The sequence below is a fragment of the Phaseolus vulgaris genome, chromosome 4 (genome assembly GCF_051622355.1).
Source record: "Phaseolus vulgaris cultivar YP4 chromosome 4, ASM5162235v1, whole genome shotgun sequence".
Lineage (NCBI taxonomy): Eukaryota > Viridiplantae > Streptophyta > Magnoliopsida > Fabales > Fabaceae > Phaseolus > Phaseolus vulgaris.
In genome coordinates, this window is record NC_143501.1 from 46,431,425 (window position 1) to 46,446,715 (window position 15,291).

At 36.1% G+C, this 15,291-nt stretch overlaps 3 protein-coding genes across 4 annotated transcripts; 2 read left to right on the top strand and 1 right to left on the bottom strand.

Moving 5' to 3' along the window:
- Positions 1–4,373: 4,373 nt before the first annotated feature.
- On the bottom strand, positions 4,374–5,354 carry LOC137838894 (uncharacterized). The gene has a single exon (XM_068648104.1). It carries the CDS (start codon positions 5,352–5,354, stop codon positions 4,374–4,376), a length of 981 nt encoding a protein of 326 aa, XP_068504205.1.
- Positions 5,355–6,483: 1,129 nt separating this feature from the next.
- Positions 6,484–10,601, top strand: LOC137837854 (putative ADP-ribosylation factor GTPase-activating protein AGD15). Of its 2 annotated transcripts, none has more exons than XM_068647004.1 (9): positions 6,484–6,889; positions 7,095–7,153; positions 7,860–7,950; positions 8,024–8,078; positions 8,448–8,544; positions 8,660–8,858; positions 9,423–9,603; positions 9,733–9,849; positions 10,200–10,601. In XM_068647004.1, coding segments are annotated over exons 1-8 (735 nt in total). In that variant the 5' UTR covers positions 6,484–6,838; the 3' UTR covers positions 9,735–9,849; positions 10,200–10,601. The 2 variants fall into 2 exon arrangements, with proteins under 2 accessions (XP_068503105.1, XP_090157928.1); XM_090301802.1 differs by having other exon boundaries at positions 6,576–6,889; positions 8,660–9,271.
- An 841-nt stretch (positions 10,602–11,442) lies between these two features.
- On the top strand, positions 11,443–13,624 carry LOC137836528 (uclacyanin 1). Its single transcript, XM_068645198.2, has 3 exons — positions 11,443–11,738; positions 11,948–12,133; positions 12,976–13,624. Exons 2-3 carry the CDS (start codon positions 11,953–11,955, stop codon positions 13,431–13,433), a joined length of 639 nt encoding a protein of 212 aa, XP_068501299.1. The 5' UTR covers positions 11,443–11,738; positions 11,948–11,952; the 3' UTR covers positions 13,434–13,624.
- The last annotated feature ends 1,667 nt before the right edge of the window (positions 13,625–15,291 follow it).

Consider the following 15,291-nt stretch of genomic DNA (forward strand, 5'->3'; position numbering starts at 1 on the left):
AAGCACCAATAAATTCTCCCATACTCCCACGAAAAATACCTCCACAAGTAGCAAGACCAGGATACCCCCTAGCAGCCCCATCAGTATTAATTTTGACCCAGCCTGGTGAAGGAAATTCCCATCTAATAGAAAGAGGACGAAGAACTTTACCACTACGAGTCTTAATACCGAAAAACTTAATCACGTTGAAGTCCAACATATCATTCTTCATTGAAGCTTTAGACGAATTTCCCACTAGACAAGTTAAATCTTTAATTATCAAAATAGCCTTAGAAACCCCAATCTTATCCTGAAATCTAGCATAATTCCTCATACGCCATATCATCCATATAGAAAAGGTTATCACCGCAAGCTTAATCAATTTAACCAAAGGATTACCATCACTCTTAATAAAAGAAAGTAGATCATCCTTATTAGAGAAATGAGAAGTAAGAAAAATTTGTCATACCCAACTCCAAATATGCAATGCGTTAGAACATTCAAAAAATAGATGTTGAATAGATTCCTCTTGCTTTTCACAAAGCGAACACATAGAACATATATGCAAACCCTTATTCTGAATATGTTGATCTGTAGGAAGTCGCCCATGAAAAATTTTCCAGAGTACTAGAGTTTTGGAAGGCGGAATAGATGAAGACCAAATGAATTTACCCCAACCACTTGGAACTCCTGGTTCCAAGAAAAAAGTCCTAGCCGATTTAAGAGTGAAACGACCAGACTCATTTAGAATCCAATTAGGAATATCCTGTTCCTCTCTAATTATTATATGATTAAAAAAATGAGGCATCTGCTGTAAAGAGAAGGGAATATTCCAATCACAACCTGTCCAAAATTGAGAGACTGTATCCAGAATGCTAACACCATCAGATAACCCTGCAATATTTGCTAAAGAAGTAGTAGAGCACCATTTATCATTCCAGAAATTAATAAAAGAACCTGTACCAACAGTCCAAGAAGTATAGTCAAGTATGGTAGAATAAAATTGCTTAATTCCAGGCCAGAGAGAGGAAGATCTATAAACCGTTCTAAATTCATATTTTGATTTAAGAACCCTGGCTTTCAAGAGTAAAGACCAAGGTTTGTCGCTATAAGCAAAGTTCCAAGCAAGCTTAAGAAGATATGCATTATTTTCATGATGAAGATTAATAATATTCAAGCCTCCATCCTCAAGAGGTGAACAAATTTTCCCCCAATTAACGGTAGCAATACCTTTTTTCAGAATATCACCAGTCCAAATAAAATTCCGACACCACTGCTCAACTTGCTTAATAAGTGAAACAGGCCACTTATACATATTAAAACTATAAGCTAGAGATCCAGTAATCACTGTATTGACCAGCTGAATTCGACCCATCATGCTAAGAGATTTGCCTTTCCAAGATGCTAGCTTCAATTTAACTTTATCAGCCAAAGGTTGAAGAAACCGACACTTTGGAGCACCAACAAAGATAGGCACTCCTAAATAATTGAAAGGCAAACAACCATGACTACAGGAAAGAATATTTTGAATTTTGGTGACAAATCTTGGAGAATTATCCATGGTGAAGAAACTACTTTTAGAATTATTAATATATTGACCAGAAAAATCACCATATGTTTTAAGAAAAGAACTCAAATTTCTAAGAGACTTAATATCCCCCCTACAAAAAATAAATATGTCATCAGCATACAAAATATGAGAGAGAGTGAGATAACCTTGCGGACTGGCCATATTTAAAATCTTCTTATCATTCACAAGCTTAGAGAGACCTCTACTAAGAACTTCCTCTGCAAGACAGAAAAGTAAAGGAGACAATGGATCACCTTGTCTTACCCCTCGACTGCAAGGAAAAAAACCCACCAAACTACCACTTATTCTTATAGAAAGCATAGCTGAACGGAGAATTGTACTAATCCAACCGACAAATGAGGGGTGAAAACCAAAGCGTTTTAAAACTAATAATAAGAACTTCCAACTCAGAGTGTCAAAAGCTTTATGAATATCAACTTTGTAAGCCACATTACCTCCTCTAACCTTTTTAGAAAGCATGTTAATAGCTTCAGAAGCAATACCAATGCAATCCTGAATCTGTCTACCCTGCACAAATCCATATTGATTAGGAGAAATGATTCTAGCAGCCACAAGTGCAAGCCTATCCGCCAGTATCTTGGAAATAATCTTAAACTTGAAATTAGCAACAGCAATTGGCCTGTAATCTTTAATGGAATCAGCACCCTGAACCTTTGGAATAAGAGATACCACATTACTGTTCATTCCAGGAAGAACCCAGTTTTGTTTAAAAAACTGTTGAACAGCATTGCAAACATCTGTCCCAATAATTTCCCAGCAAGAATGATAGAAAACACCACCAAAACCATCAGGACCAGGAGCACTATTACCGTTAAGATTAAAAACAGCATTTTTAATTTCAGAAAAATCTGGACATTTAATCAACATCATATTCTCCTCAGAGGAAACCATCGCAGGAATATAAGTACCAATAAAATCTTCCATATTATCAGTATCCAGAACATTAGAAATAGACTCAGCATAAAGATTTTTATAAAAGTCCAAAATATGATCCTCAATGATTTTAGGATCCTCCGTAACCTCATTATCAATCCGTAGACGATGAATCCCACTAGAATTATTTCTCCTTTTGACCACCGCATGGAAAAAAGCAGTATTTCGATCTCCATCCTTGAACCATGACATCCTAGCCCTTTCTTTCCAAAACAAATATTGACAGTGAAGAGCATGATCAAGCTCCTCCTTAGCAATCTTTTCTTGACAGAGAAGTCCATCACTATCAGACAAACTAGCAGTCTCTAAGCTCTTTTGAATACCAAGAAGGATGCCCTGCTTAAGAAGAACTCCATTATGAACATTACCAAAAGAATTTTTATTCCAGTCTCGGAGCTCAAGTTTCAACCTTTTTAACTTATGTTGTAAGATAAACATAGGACAACCAACAACCTGATTAGCCCAAGAATCATGAATAAGCTTTAGACACGAAGTGTCCTGAAGCCACATCGAAAAGAAACGAAAATTGCTAACCTTCCACAAAGAATTACTAGCAAGACTAGCAAGAATAGGGGAATGATCAGAACAATTTTTAACAAGAACCTGATAAGTACAAGATTCTCATTCATCCAGACACACTCCATTACATAAAGCCCTATCCAGTCTTCTGTGAATTCTATGCAACCCTCTCCTTCCGTTACACCAAGTATAACAAGATCCAGTAAAAGGCATACAAGAAAGATCATTAGTATTAATCCAGTCCAGGAATTCATTACAAGAAACCTGATTAGGAGCCACCCCCCCTTTACAGTCATCCGCCGAGAGCACGACATTAAAATCTCCCAGAATACACCAAGGCCCTGTGAAGAAACTAAGATCCCTCCATAAAAATCGTCTAGACAAGTATGTGTTAGCACCATAAACACCTGCAAAGCTAAAACTTTTATCCTGCAGACGACAAGTTACAGAGATAAATTGATCATTAACCAAGAAATTTTGGACAAGATTAGGAACCGACAAACACCAAAGCTTAGCAACTTTATTAACAATAGGAGACGTAGCCACCAAATGCATATTAACAGATTTGAAAAGGACGTCGAAAACATTAGTGTACGGCATCATGGGTTCAGCAAGAAAAACCAGGAGAGGTTTATGTAGGTTAAGTAAACTAAGCAACATCTCCACAGTTTTGTGGTTTCCCAATCCTCTGACATTCCAAAAAAATGAAGAGACCTTCATTGCGACGTTGTAGAGAGAACTGCCTTAGCAGTTTTCCTGGATTTACCAGTCCCCTTAGGTGGTCTCCCTGGTTTTCTTTTAGTGCGAACTGTTTCCTCCCCATTATCACTGTCATCCTCCTCCATGTCATTAGAGTCAGCCCAAAATTTTGAAACAACCTGATTTTCAATATGATCAGAATTAATTCCAACAATGGTAGGCGAAATAGTTGACGCTCCAATAAGAGAATCACCTCCCACATCTGTAGTTTCCAAACCATCAAGAGCATAAAAGTGATTTTTAAGGACCAACGATATTGCTTTAACATCCCCAAGATATTTAGCCTTCCGAGGGGAGGTATGAGGCGACTGAGATGGTACAGTCACAATAGCAGAGACCACCACATTAGGAACTGGTGCATTAGTATCCGCGTGTGATTTAACCCTCCGAGGAGAGGAAGTACGCAACGGAGATGGTACAATCACAGGAACAGATACCTCCACATGATGATCATCAATAAAAGTTGTTGAATTTGACTGAGTCCTTAGCTTGCATAACAGCAAGTGAATCCAAAGTGGGAGTGGACAACCCCTGCTTGGGTGAGGACTTATCATGATCTGAAGCATCCTCAAGAGGAGGCATATCTACAAAATCATCCTCCACCTGTTTCATCAACTTTCAACTTATCAATGAGGCCTTCCACGAGTTTTGTCTCCGGATCTTTTTTTCTATATTCTTTACGTTGCTTAGGAATCCTCCCTTGGTCCCGTTCATCAGAAGATGCCTTCTGAGAAGGTTTATGTTGAGGCCCAAGAACACGACCCTGGTCATGGATCGCCCGACACTGAGCAAGCTCGTGCCCAATCATCTTACAATGAGAGCAAAATGGAGGGAGCCATTCATATTCCACACCAGCTACAAAAGCAAAGTCTGGACGTTCAACTAAAAGTTGATCGGAGAGAGGGGACAGTAGATCAATATCCACCAACACTCTAGCAAACATACCCCTATTCTTTCTCATAGTATGCTCATCCAAAGACAAAGGAGTACCAAGGCCTCTAACGATGGAATATATTGTCTTTGGTTTCCAATACTCCAAAGGCAAATGGTAGATTCTAACCCATGTTTGAGCTTTGGTACTCTTCATGGTAGCTGGGACAAAGTCTTTTGTCCAGGCAAACAATCTCAATAAACCAGGAGATAACTTCAGCGAACCCATCCCGAGGGCCCATCGCATGTCTTCTATAGAAGCGAACTCAAACTCATAGAAACCTTTTCCAAGAGGAATTGCTTTCCATGGTCCAAGAGCTTTCCACACCGGCTGCAACTTTTTAGTTAAATCTAGGTGTGTGAGAGGTTTATCCCCCTTAGATAGAATAACCCGACCATGGAGATGGGTTTTGCAATCCTCAAGACCAGCCAAGTAATCTGCCTCATCAATCTGGACAGCAATCATGTCCCCCTTAATACAAGGGGTAGGTAGCTGGGACAAAGGAATGTCACATGTATTTCCCAAAGCCTGAGCAAAAGTCTTCCTTTGACCGGACATAGAGTATACTTTATTATCAGGACATACTTTTCGATCCATCAAACAAGTCCATGGAATGAGGAAACCCGCAGAGCCCTCCGCCATTTTAAAAGGCTAACAAGTTGCCGCCAAAAACTTCCGCAAAACACACGAAATAGCAACCGCACCGCACCACCACGTGAGCCACCACCTCTGCAGTCACCGCCGTCGACCGCGCTGGACCTGTAGTAGAAAACCCTCCAACATTCTTTAGAATTATTTTCAATAATATATTAAAAATTATAATACTCATTTAAACTCCTTAATGTACAATTGTATGGTATATAAATAAATTATCTAAAATAAGTTTGTTCCCAATCCACATTTGGATAAAAAAAATGTTAGACACAGACAATTCATGAAAAATAAGCTGTGCTACAATTTTAAATTGCCCCTGAAAATATGTCTAAATTGATTTTCAACTTTGATATTTTGAACAAAGAAAAATTTAAATTAGTGAGTTCATCCCTAAATTATTTGGGAATTTTAAAGAAGTTTTAAAACTATTCTTTATATTTAATTCGAAATGGAAACAGCAGGTTTTTTTATTGGACTTCATTATGTCGACTTGATTGAAACCTCAAAAATTTGCAATTTATGATAATTTTTTTTAAAAAAAACTCATATAATATATATATTTAAATAGAGTAAGAATGACTTGAATATTTTCAAACAATTTAAAAATTTACTAAGTAAAAACCCTAGTACATTTAGATAAAAGATATATTTTATAATACATTATCAAATTATTAAAATAACAAATTTGCGTGGCCTGTCAGTTTTTTAAAATTTTATAATGCATAGATAGGATTTTAATACTTACGAAACAAGTAAGTCTTTTATTTTGATTCTATAATCTTTTTGTGGTGTTTCTAAAATTAAACAAAAGGTCAAATAACACATACTAATACTATGATAGAATATCAATATATGACATCCCAAAAAACTTCTATTTTTTTTTTAAATTCATAAAATAAATGTTATGAAATTTTAAAAAATATTTATAAATATTAGAAATAAAAATTCACTAACTAGAAACAAATATTTCAGATTTTTACAAAAAATAATTAAAAATTTATATAGGTGAAAATCAATTATTTCTAATTTTAATTTGACTAAAAATATATTTAAGAAATTTCTTTTGAAAATTGAAGGAGTGTGTTTAAAAGAAACATGGTGGTAATATATAGCAGTCATTGTTGACCTTATATATGCATGTCTCTGTCTATGGTTTCTGTAAGCCACCCATATTCAGAAGTTGATTATTAGAATCAAACACGAAATCTAGGAACTGATGATTTTAGCATTTAAATGGACGAATGGAATTGCGTGTTTTCCTCGTTTCAGTTTCATCACAAACCGTGTTTCCCTTTGATCTTTTGGAACCATAAATAAACCAAACCAAACCCCTCATTATGGTGAGATGAAAACTGAAGGACACTCTTTTTGAACCATAGTTTTCTCCATTCACTTCCCCTCTCCTCCCTCCCTTTCTCTGTTTGCTCTTCCTTCGCCGTCACACATCGACAAACGGTAAAGGTTTTGCAAACATGAGTGGTAAAGCCTCCGTCTCCAAGGAACTCCATGCCAAGCACACAAAGGTGCAATTTTTCCCCACACCTTTCGTTTTTTTCTCATCATTTTCATCTGGGTGATGATGATGTTGAGTGCCATCAAGTATCGATTAACTTGGTCGACGTTGATTTCTTTTTATCATAATGTTTTCACAATGTGTTTTTGTGTATTGGGTCGTGTGAAGCTAGCAACAACGTCTTCTATTTTGTTTGTTTTTGTGAATGGATGCAGATATTAGAGGGACTTGTTAAGCTACCCGACAACAGGGAATGTGCAGATTGCGGGACAAAGTATGTGCCTTATTTTCATAACCCATTGTTTTATGTTGATAACAGATGTTCATGCTTTCAGGAAATTATACATAGGCACTTCATGTTGTTTGTTGAAAATTTACTTGAGATAAATAGGTCGAGAGACATGGAAATAAGAGTGTCGTTTCTAAGATTGGTACCTTGTTTGCTAGATAGAATACCCCTAAGTTCCTCCCTTTTAAACAATTAGCACCTGTGATGAGTCGCTTATAAGAATGCAGATGCAATGTGTTTTTCAAATAACAGGACAGTCTAATGTGTTCTAAGAATTAAGGGACCAACCACAGATATAGTACCATGAGTGAGATTAGGGGGATGAGAAAAATCTCTGATGGTACAAAAATAGTTAATGGATTACTATAGAAGGGGTATTGTGTGAAAATCCAAGAAGCTATCGGAGTGGCACTGTAATTTGCTAAGATTCAAATATAATAAGTCTCTTTCGGGGAGGGGGGAGTATTAAACAATTTTGAGCACTTGTGTCAAATGCACATGGATAATGATTGTACATCCGATATCCAAAAGTATCTTTTTTTGTGTTTAGTTCTAAGCTTTCCTTTTTGGTCACTTTGCTGTTCATGTCCTTTGATTTTGGAGATCAACTTGGGTTTTAGCACTGATTATTTATTTTGAAATTGTTGAGGTTTTTTTCATGGTTTTTAAAAACATATTGTTAATATTTCAGGGCACCGCGATGGGCAAGTGTGAACTTAGGAATTTTCATATGCATGCAATGTTCAGGAATTCACCGGAGTCTTGGAGTACATATATCAAAGGTTTATATAGATCTTTTCTTCTGTGTCAGTGTAGAAATTGTTAATGTGCTAAACCTTCTGATTTTGCTACTAGGTGCGATCCACAACTTTGGATACCTGGTTGCCCGATCAAGTTTCTTTTATGCAATGTAAGGAACTACACAATTTGGTTCTATATTTCTATATTAAGAGACAGAAAATAGTTAGATACTATGAATTACTCGGTTGCCTTTTCAGAAGAAGATAATTAACTAGTTCTGTCAAAAGGGTAGTAGATGTAGGTCTGACAAAATTGTATTAGTAAATCATGTAAGTGGTATGGTACATTCCATATATATCATTTATATGAGATTACGTAATATCCATTTAATTGGTTGGTGAAACTACATACTGATGGAAGATAGGATAATTGATAGAGAAAATACTGGGCTCTCTTCTCTTGCAGCTGAATTTGTTTAGTACTTCTGTTGTCTGCAGAATGTCCTAACTCATCTCTTGATTTGTTGTATTTTATGCAGTAATGGGTAATGCAAGGTCAAATAAGCACTGGGAGGCAAACTTACCACCAAATTTTGACAGAAATGGTTGTGGAATCGAGAGATTTATTCGTTTGAAGTAAGTTGAAACTGTTAATGAGTTCTTGTGAATAACATTGGTTGAAAACAGAAGATTAAATTTGCAACTAATTTACCATTTTCTAATGTTGTCAAACTTGCTTAAAATCTTCCAGGTATGTGGAGAAAAGATGGGCTTCAAAAGGAGAACTTCTACCAACTTCAAAGTCAGCTGAAATAATCTTTAATTCCAATGAGTCACCTGCTGCTGGGGCCAAGACTGTTATTCAGAAGAATAGGAGATTGTCTCTTGAAGAAAGCATTCTTGTGAAACATATGAAACATGTTCCGCCTCCGGTAACAAGATCTCAGGAGGTATTCATGTTTGATCTCAAGTTCAATCCTTGATAAAGAATTATCTTGCACTGATACATGTGCATTGGATCATTTTAAACAAATAATCACATGCACAGTTTACACTTATACCAAGTTTACTATCAGATACTGTGATCTATTGTGGAGGATATGTATTTCCTTTTTTTTTCTTATTTTGCAAGGCAGGGTAGGGGGAAGCCAAAATTTTCCTTCTCATTTCAAAATGCTACCTTACAGAATTCCTTGTCCTCTTTTTGAAATGTTTTTTTCATAATTTCAAGACATGCATTTATCATCCCATAGCCTTGTGTAGAATGTTCCTTTAGTGGGTATATTCAGAAAAAGTGGAATGAAAGAAGGGACAAGGTGGAAGGTAGTGGAAGGAGTGTGGTCTAAGAGATATCTAATGGCAGGTCATAATTTGCATTTTGTTCTCTTTTTTCTTTTCCTCTCAGCTCAGCTATATAGCACCATTCTCTTTCTGCTATACTCAAAAAATTTGTTTGCCTTCCAATACTTACTACCTTACAAAAAGCCAATAACAGTTTATCTTTTGCAATTCAGCGGCCCTCTGTTCTTCAAAAGAAGGTTTCACCTCCAATAGTAAGGAGGCCGTCTGCATCCCTTGATTTTGACAGCTCCAGGTCGAATAACAATGGTACTGTCGATCATTTTGGCCTCTTTACGATCCATGATGCTAAACAGGAAGTCTCAACTACACCTCCTAGTTGGATAACGTTCGATTGTAAGATGACAATACTTGTATTGCACATTTTTGTTTAATATCCTTGCACTCTTCTTATTGGGACTAATAAGATGTTGTCATCTCATGTTATGCACTTCAAATGTATTAAATCAATATTCATGTTTGCAGGAGAAGGCTTATGAGGAATGTTTGTAGATTGTTGAGCTAGCTTTTGTGTAGAGGCCACAGCATTATAGTTGAAGAAGATCTTGCAATGTTGCATGAACTTTGAGCTGCATTGATCTGGTGTGTACTTCTCTTTTTTCAACGATTACAATGTTGATATGATGCTTTTCTTTATTTCCATTTTTAGAGGACCCTTATATTTATATACATTTTCCTGGAATCAAGAGATTTTTGTCATGGTCTGTGGCTATAGAATTGCCTGAAATATTAAGCTAGCTCAAAGTGCATCCTTATACTATACAATGAAAGTAAATATCTATGACAAGGCATATTTTGCATGTTGATAAACATTTGTGATAACCATGCTTGCAACTTTCTCAGTTTTAGTGCACATTGGTCTCAAATGCATAATTTGATGCATGGCATATATCTTGAACACAATTTATATTGAAGATTATGTTTTCTCACAGGTTTGATAACAAAGTTTTCAATCAACACACTGCAGCAGGATATAAATTTGGTGCACTTTTGCACTACTTTGGTGTTGATGCATCACACAGCCTATGGTCGTCCATAACATGGTTTGATTAGTACTGTAGCTCCTATCACTTTTTCCCTCTCACAGCCATTGATTGAGATCAGGGAAAGATCAAAGGAAGTACATAGCAGTTCTTTTCTTATCAGTGTCAGTTCAGGAGTCTGTGACTGGAGATGTTGTCATCCAGCCTAAGTTTGGTCTTTTCTAGTGCACCATTTTCTTTTATTCGTCAGTCAAAATACATAGTCAATGTTAACTTTCTTCATTGAATTTTTGGTTGCTTAAAAAATGTTCATATGATCAGAAGTTTTATCTTTGTTCTGTGAACTTCTAATCTTGCAGTGTCATTACTGTGCACCCTTTTAACCAAGTCTTTGAGCTTTACTTGTTAAAAAAATATTCAGCTTTAACTTAACTTCTTTCCCTCATTATCATTTAATTAATTTTGTTTTTGATGAAAATTTCCTTAAATTATTTTTCAACTTCACTAATATAGCATCTAAAAATTAGTTTAATACTAATATATTTATAAAAAAATATTAATCTATCTTTTATTAGAAAAATAATTCATGTAATAAATAAGAAACTAAATTTTTGCACAAATGCAATTCAATATTGGTTAATAGAACCTAAACTTTGAAATACAAAAATTAATATCTTAATAAACAAGCTATTCATAAGCCTTTAAAATTAAATTTGTACTCGCTTAATTTAAATACTCAAACCTAATCAAAAGTTTAAGTTTATTTGTCAAATTTAACCCACGAAAAAAATCTCAATTTTATTACATTATACATGATAATTAGTGGTAAATTTTTTATTTAATAAACCTCAAGTATACTTCAGTCAACAATATATAAAAATATAATGAAAAAAAATTGAAAGTGACACTAAAACATTTACATCCTTCAATCAAATTATCATTTAATTGTTTTTGTTAACAGAAATGGTTTTTCTTAATTTTGATAGATAATAGGGTTTACTAAAATAGGATTTTCTTATAATAAAATTCAATAATCTACACATACTTCAATGACAATGTAAAAAAAAGTACATTCAAATTAATTTTAAAAAATTATAAAAATTCGAGGCATTAATAAATAACATATGTAGAAATGAATAAAACCAATAACATTCTCTAGTAGTTCAACTATGGTTCCTCAATCCATCACAACATAAAAATAGATTAATGGGCGCAAAATCATCATCGTGGGGCTGCTCGCATTGTAGTTTACCCTCCGCAAAATCAAAATCCGTGCGAGAACGTATAAAGGCGGGAAAACGCTGAAACTATCTCTCGTCGGTCACAACCACCACCGCCCTACGTACCTTCACACTCTAACCTACTCTCTCTCAAACTTCCTCTTTCTCCTTCTCCTTCTTCCTTCTTCTTCTTCTTCTTCCATGCTTTCAGAAATTCACTTTCTAAATTTGCGATAGCTTTCAGAAATTCACTCCGAAGCTCACCTCGGTATACCTCGCATTTTCTCTTTCGTTCTCAGAAAATTAACTCACGTATGGATTAGCTTGTTAGTTGTTGCATTAATTTAAGTTTCAGATTTTGATTGTTGTCATTTGCATCCACAATTTTCAGAGCTGGACTTCCAATTCCGTGCTGCGCAATTCAATTAATTATCAGTTAGTTAGCTCTCACTTTTCTTTTTCTTGTTTCGTTCCAAGAAAAAATGGAGAAACTCAGGCCAGCGTGGGCTGTCAAGGCAATCATCGTCATCATTTTCACTTCGATTCTTTTCCGATGCGTCTGCGGCGAGAATCATACCGTCGGTGGAGCTTCCGGCTGGGATCTCCGTTCCAATATCCAGGCCTGGTCGTCTACGACAACGTTTAATATCGGAGACGATCTCGGTACATATCCACTCTCTCTCTCTCTCTCTCTCTCTCTCTCTCTCTCTCTCTCTCTCTCTCTCTCTCTCTATATATATATATATATATATATATATATTATATTCATCTCCATTCATCTTAATCATGCATGCATGCACGGATTAATGTCTTAAATTGTGAGAAAATAATTTCCGCCAAGCAGAACGCATTCAATCGCAACCTTCGAGTTTCAGATGGTTTAGATCTAGCAGGAGCAATTTAATTAACAGCGGAGTAAAAGTTAATTAGTTTGATTTCTATATGAATTTTTATTTCAAAAATTTCAGAATCGATGAAAACAAACACGTTTTCTAATCTAGAATGCTTTATTTTATCTGTGGCAAAAAATTCTGATTATTCTTGAGTAGAAAACTGCCAGTAATGATTCTCCCACTCCCACTCCCAATTTTTTTTTTCTCAAACCAAACCAAAGACTAGAAAGCTGCGAGTCGAAGCTAGTTTAGCGAAGTGAAACGAAAACCAAGACGAAGCCAAGGGCATTTTAGGCATAACGGATTATTTGTTATTAATGGTTAAATTACAATTTCTTTTACTATTTATTTTTGAAATACAATTTTTATTTTCTTTTCAGATTTTAGTCTTTATGTTTTAGAATATCTTTTCATCTAATTCTTAATTTTTCATATGTATTTTTTAAATTTTAATTACTTAAATTAGTTTATGAATTTTGAAAATAATGAAATAAATTCAGAAAAAAATAGAGAAAAAAAATGATATGGTAAAAAACCAAAACTGAACAAAATTGTAGTATTAAACTGTGAGAAACTAAAATAATAAAAGTTTTGGCGTGGTTTGGTTGGCAGTGTTCTCATACACGCCAGTTCACGACGTGGTGGAGGTAAACCAAGTAGGTTACGACACGTGTATGATAGCCAACGCGCTTGCCACGTACGATGACGGAGAAACCGTGATTCACTTGGGCGGAGCGGGAACGCGATACTTCGTGTGTGGCCGGATGGGCCACTGTCAACAGGGCCTTAAACTCCTGGTCCAAGTTCTAGCACAGTCCAACAACGGAACCAACGACGATCAAAACCCAAACCCCGGCACCACTTCTTCTCCTCCGCCTCCTCCTCCTCCGCCGGCTTCTCCGCCGCCCCACGTCGACGAACACCCTCCCGCGGATGAGCCCTCGCCCTGCGACTGCTCCGGTGCGGAGGAGCGTTTTGGGGTGGTGCCGTTTATTACGCCAGTAATCGTGCTCGCTTTCGCCCGCGCTCCTCCGTTTTCATCTCATGCGTTGAAATTGCTAGCAAGCTAGCTAGCTTAGTGCATTTTAGTTTTACCTCGGCCTATTGCTCAGGGCATGAATGTGTCAGTTAGAATTTGAATAATGAGTTTGCTGTGTGCGTATTCAGTGTGAATATTTTCTCTGAACGCATTGTATGTACTTTCCTTCTTGTAAGGTTGCAATTGCAGCTCTGCATGCATATTCAAAGTGAATATTTTCTCCGCTGTTGTAAATTTGTCTTTTTCACTTGGTTAATCTTCTGTGTGTGAATAATATAAAATTTTGGATTTAATTAACTAGCTCACTAGATTTTTAATTGATCTGACTGAGACTAATTACATTTCCATCACAATACCGAAGGTAAATGTCACTAACGCTATTTCATGACATGAGACATAATATGTATTATTAGAAACAGGGAAATATTATTTTCTTTCCAGTCTTTGAGATGTCTTTAACAAAAACAGAAGCTTGCTAATCCAAGGCCGAAGGGTTGTGGGTTGGGCCTATAACATCAGCCATTTCTTATCGGCTTTGTCTACAAAATGCCAAGGCATTATTCGTGTTGTGTGATAATCGGGCGGCGTCCACAGGCTCACTCCCATCACCATATTGCTTAGAACTTTAGAATACCATCATTAAATCCCTCATCCACCAAAATTTTGTTTAAATAAAATTATTATTTTAAAATTACATTAATCAAATCACAATTATAAATTAGTAAGTTGTCACGATATTTTCCTAATTGTTATACTTAATGATATTTAGACTTTGTATGCATAGACGGATGGTGTCCTCGTGGACCTACAAAAGGAATAATAGTAGCCGCTAGAAGTTAGATGTCTACATCAGGAGCAATTTTGAGTGCTGCTTCTTCAAGCTAATGGCAAATTACCAGCTTTCAATTCTTTCTTACGCTTCGGGCCATTTATGAGCAGAGGTTCTTTTATAAACTAAATTTAGTTTATTCTTAGATTCATCTAGAGTAAAATATATATTCATTTCTTCTTAGAAACTTGTCCAAACCCTTCTTTGGGTCCCTATTCTCTGGTCCACAACTTGCTTGTGCCTTGACAACGCGTAGAAGGATTTTCTTGGTTGTTTCCATTAGTGGTTAATAAGAAAAGGACCAGTCTTTGATAATGGCAAACAGTGGGTCTTATTCTTAGGTCCTCTACCTTGTACATTCTTCGTAATCAACATTTAGACATAATTATTTCCATAAACAACGGTTACGCAGTGTCACACGCGTCAATAGTGCCACTCCCAACTCGTTCCTTGTCCTTGCACTGATAATTCAAAATTTCTACTAGAAGAAAATAACACTAGCTGTTGAATTATACTTGGCCTTTTTGAAGGTAGCAGAATTCATTGACAAAAGTAGAAAGCGTTAAAATAGAAAGAGAATGCAATATTATAATAAAACTGAACTTTCCTAAATGAAGAAGCTAAAGGCATTTTGCAGGCAGAGAAGATGGGGGTCCGTGTCTGTGGTTTCTCAGAAGTAAAAGACTTTCACAACTTGGATCCACTTATGTTTTCTATTGTAGAAAGGTCCTACTTCTTTATGAAGTTCTGTACTCACAAACCACTCAAAGTTCATGACACAACAAGAGACATGGGCCTCTTTCTGCTTCAATTTTCACTGCCATGTAAGGGGGCAACGTGCTTTCCGACCTAAGAGGATCATAATTAAAAATGAAGGCTTAAAGAAACAGCAAGTCCCACTAGATCTATAATGATCTTTACCATGCTGACAGATACTAACCACGTGCTTGTGTTCACCAAGTTTACTGCCTTAATCCCATAATTTGATCCCAAAACTAATTCTCCCTTTCAAGACTTTGACAGCATGACCAATCTGCTTAAGCCAAGGTATCTCCATTGA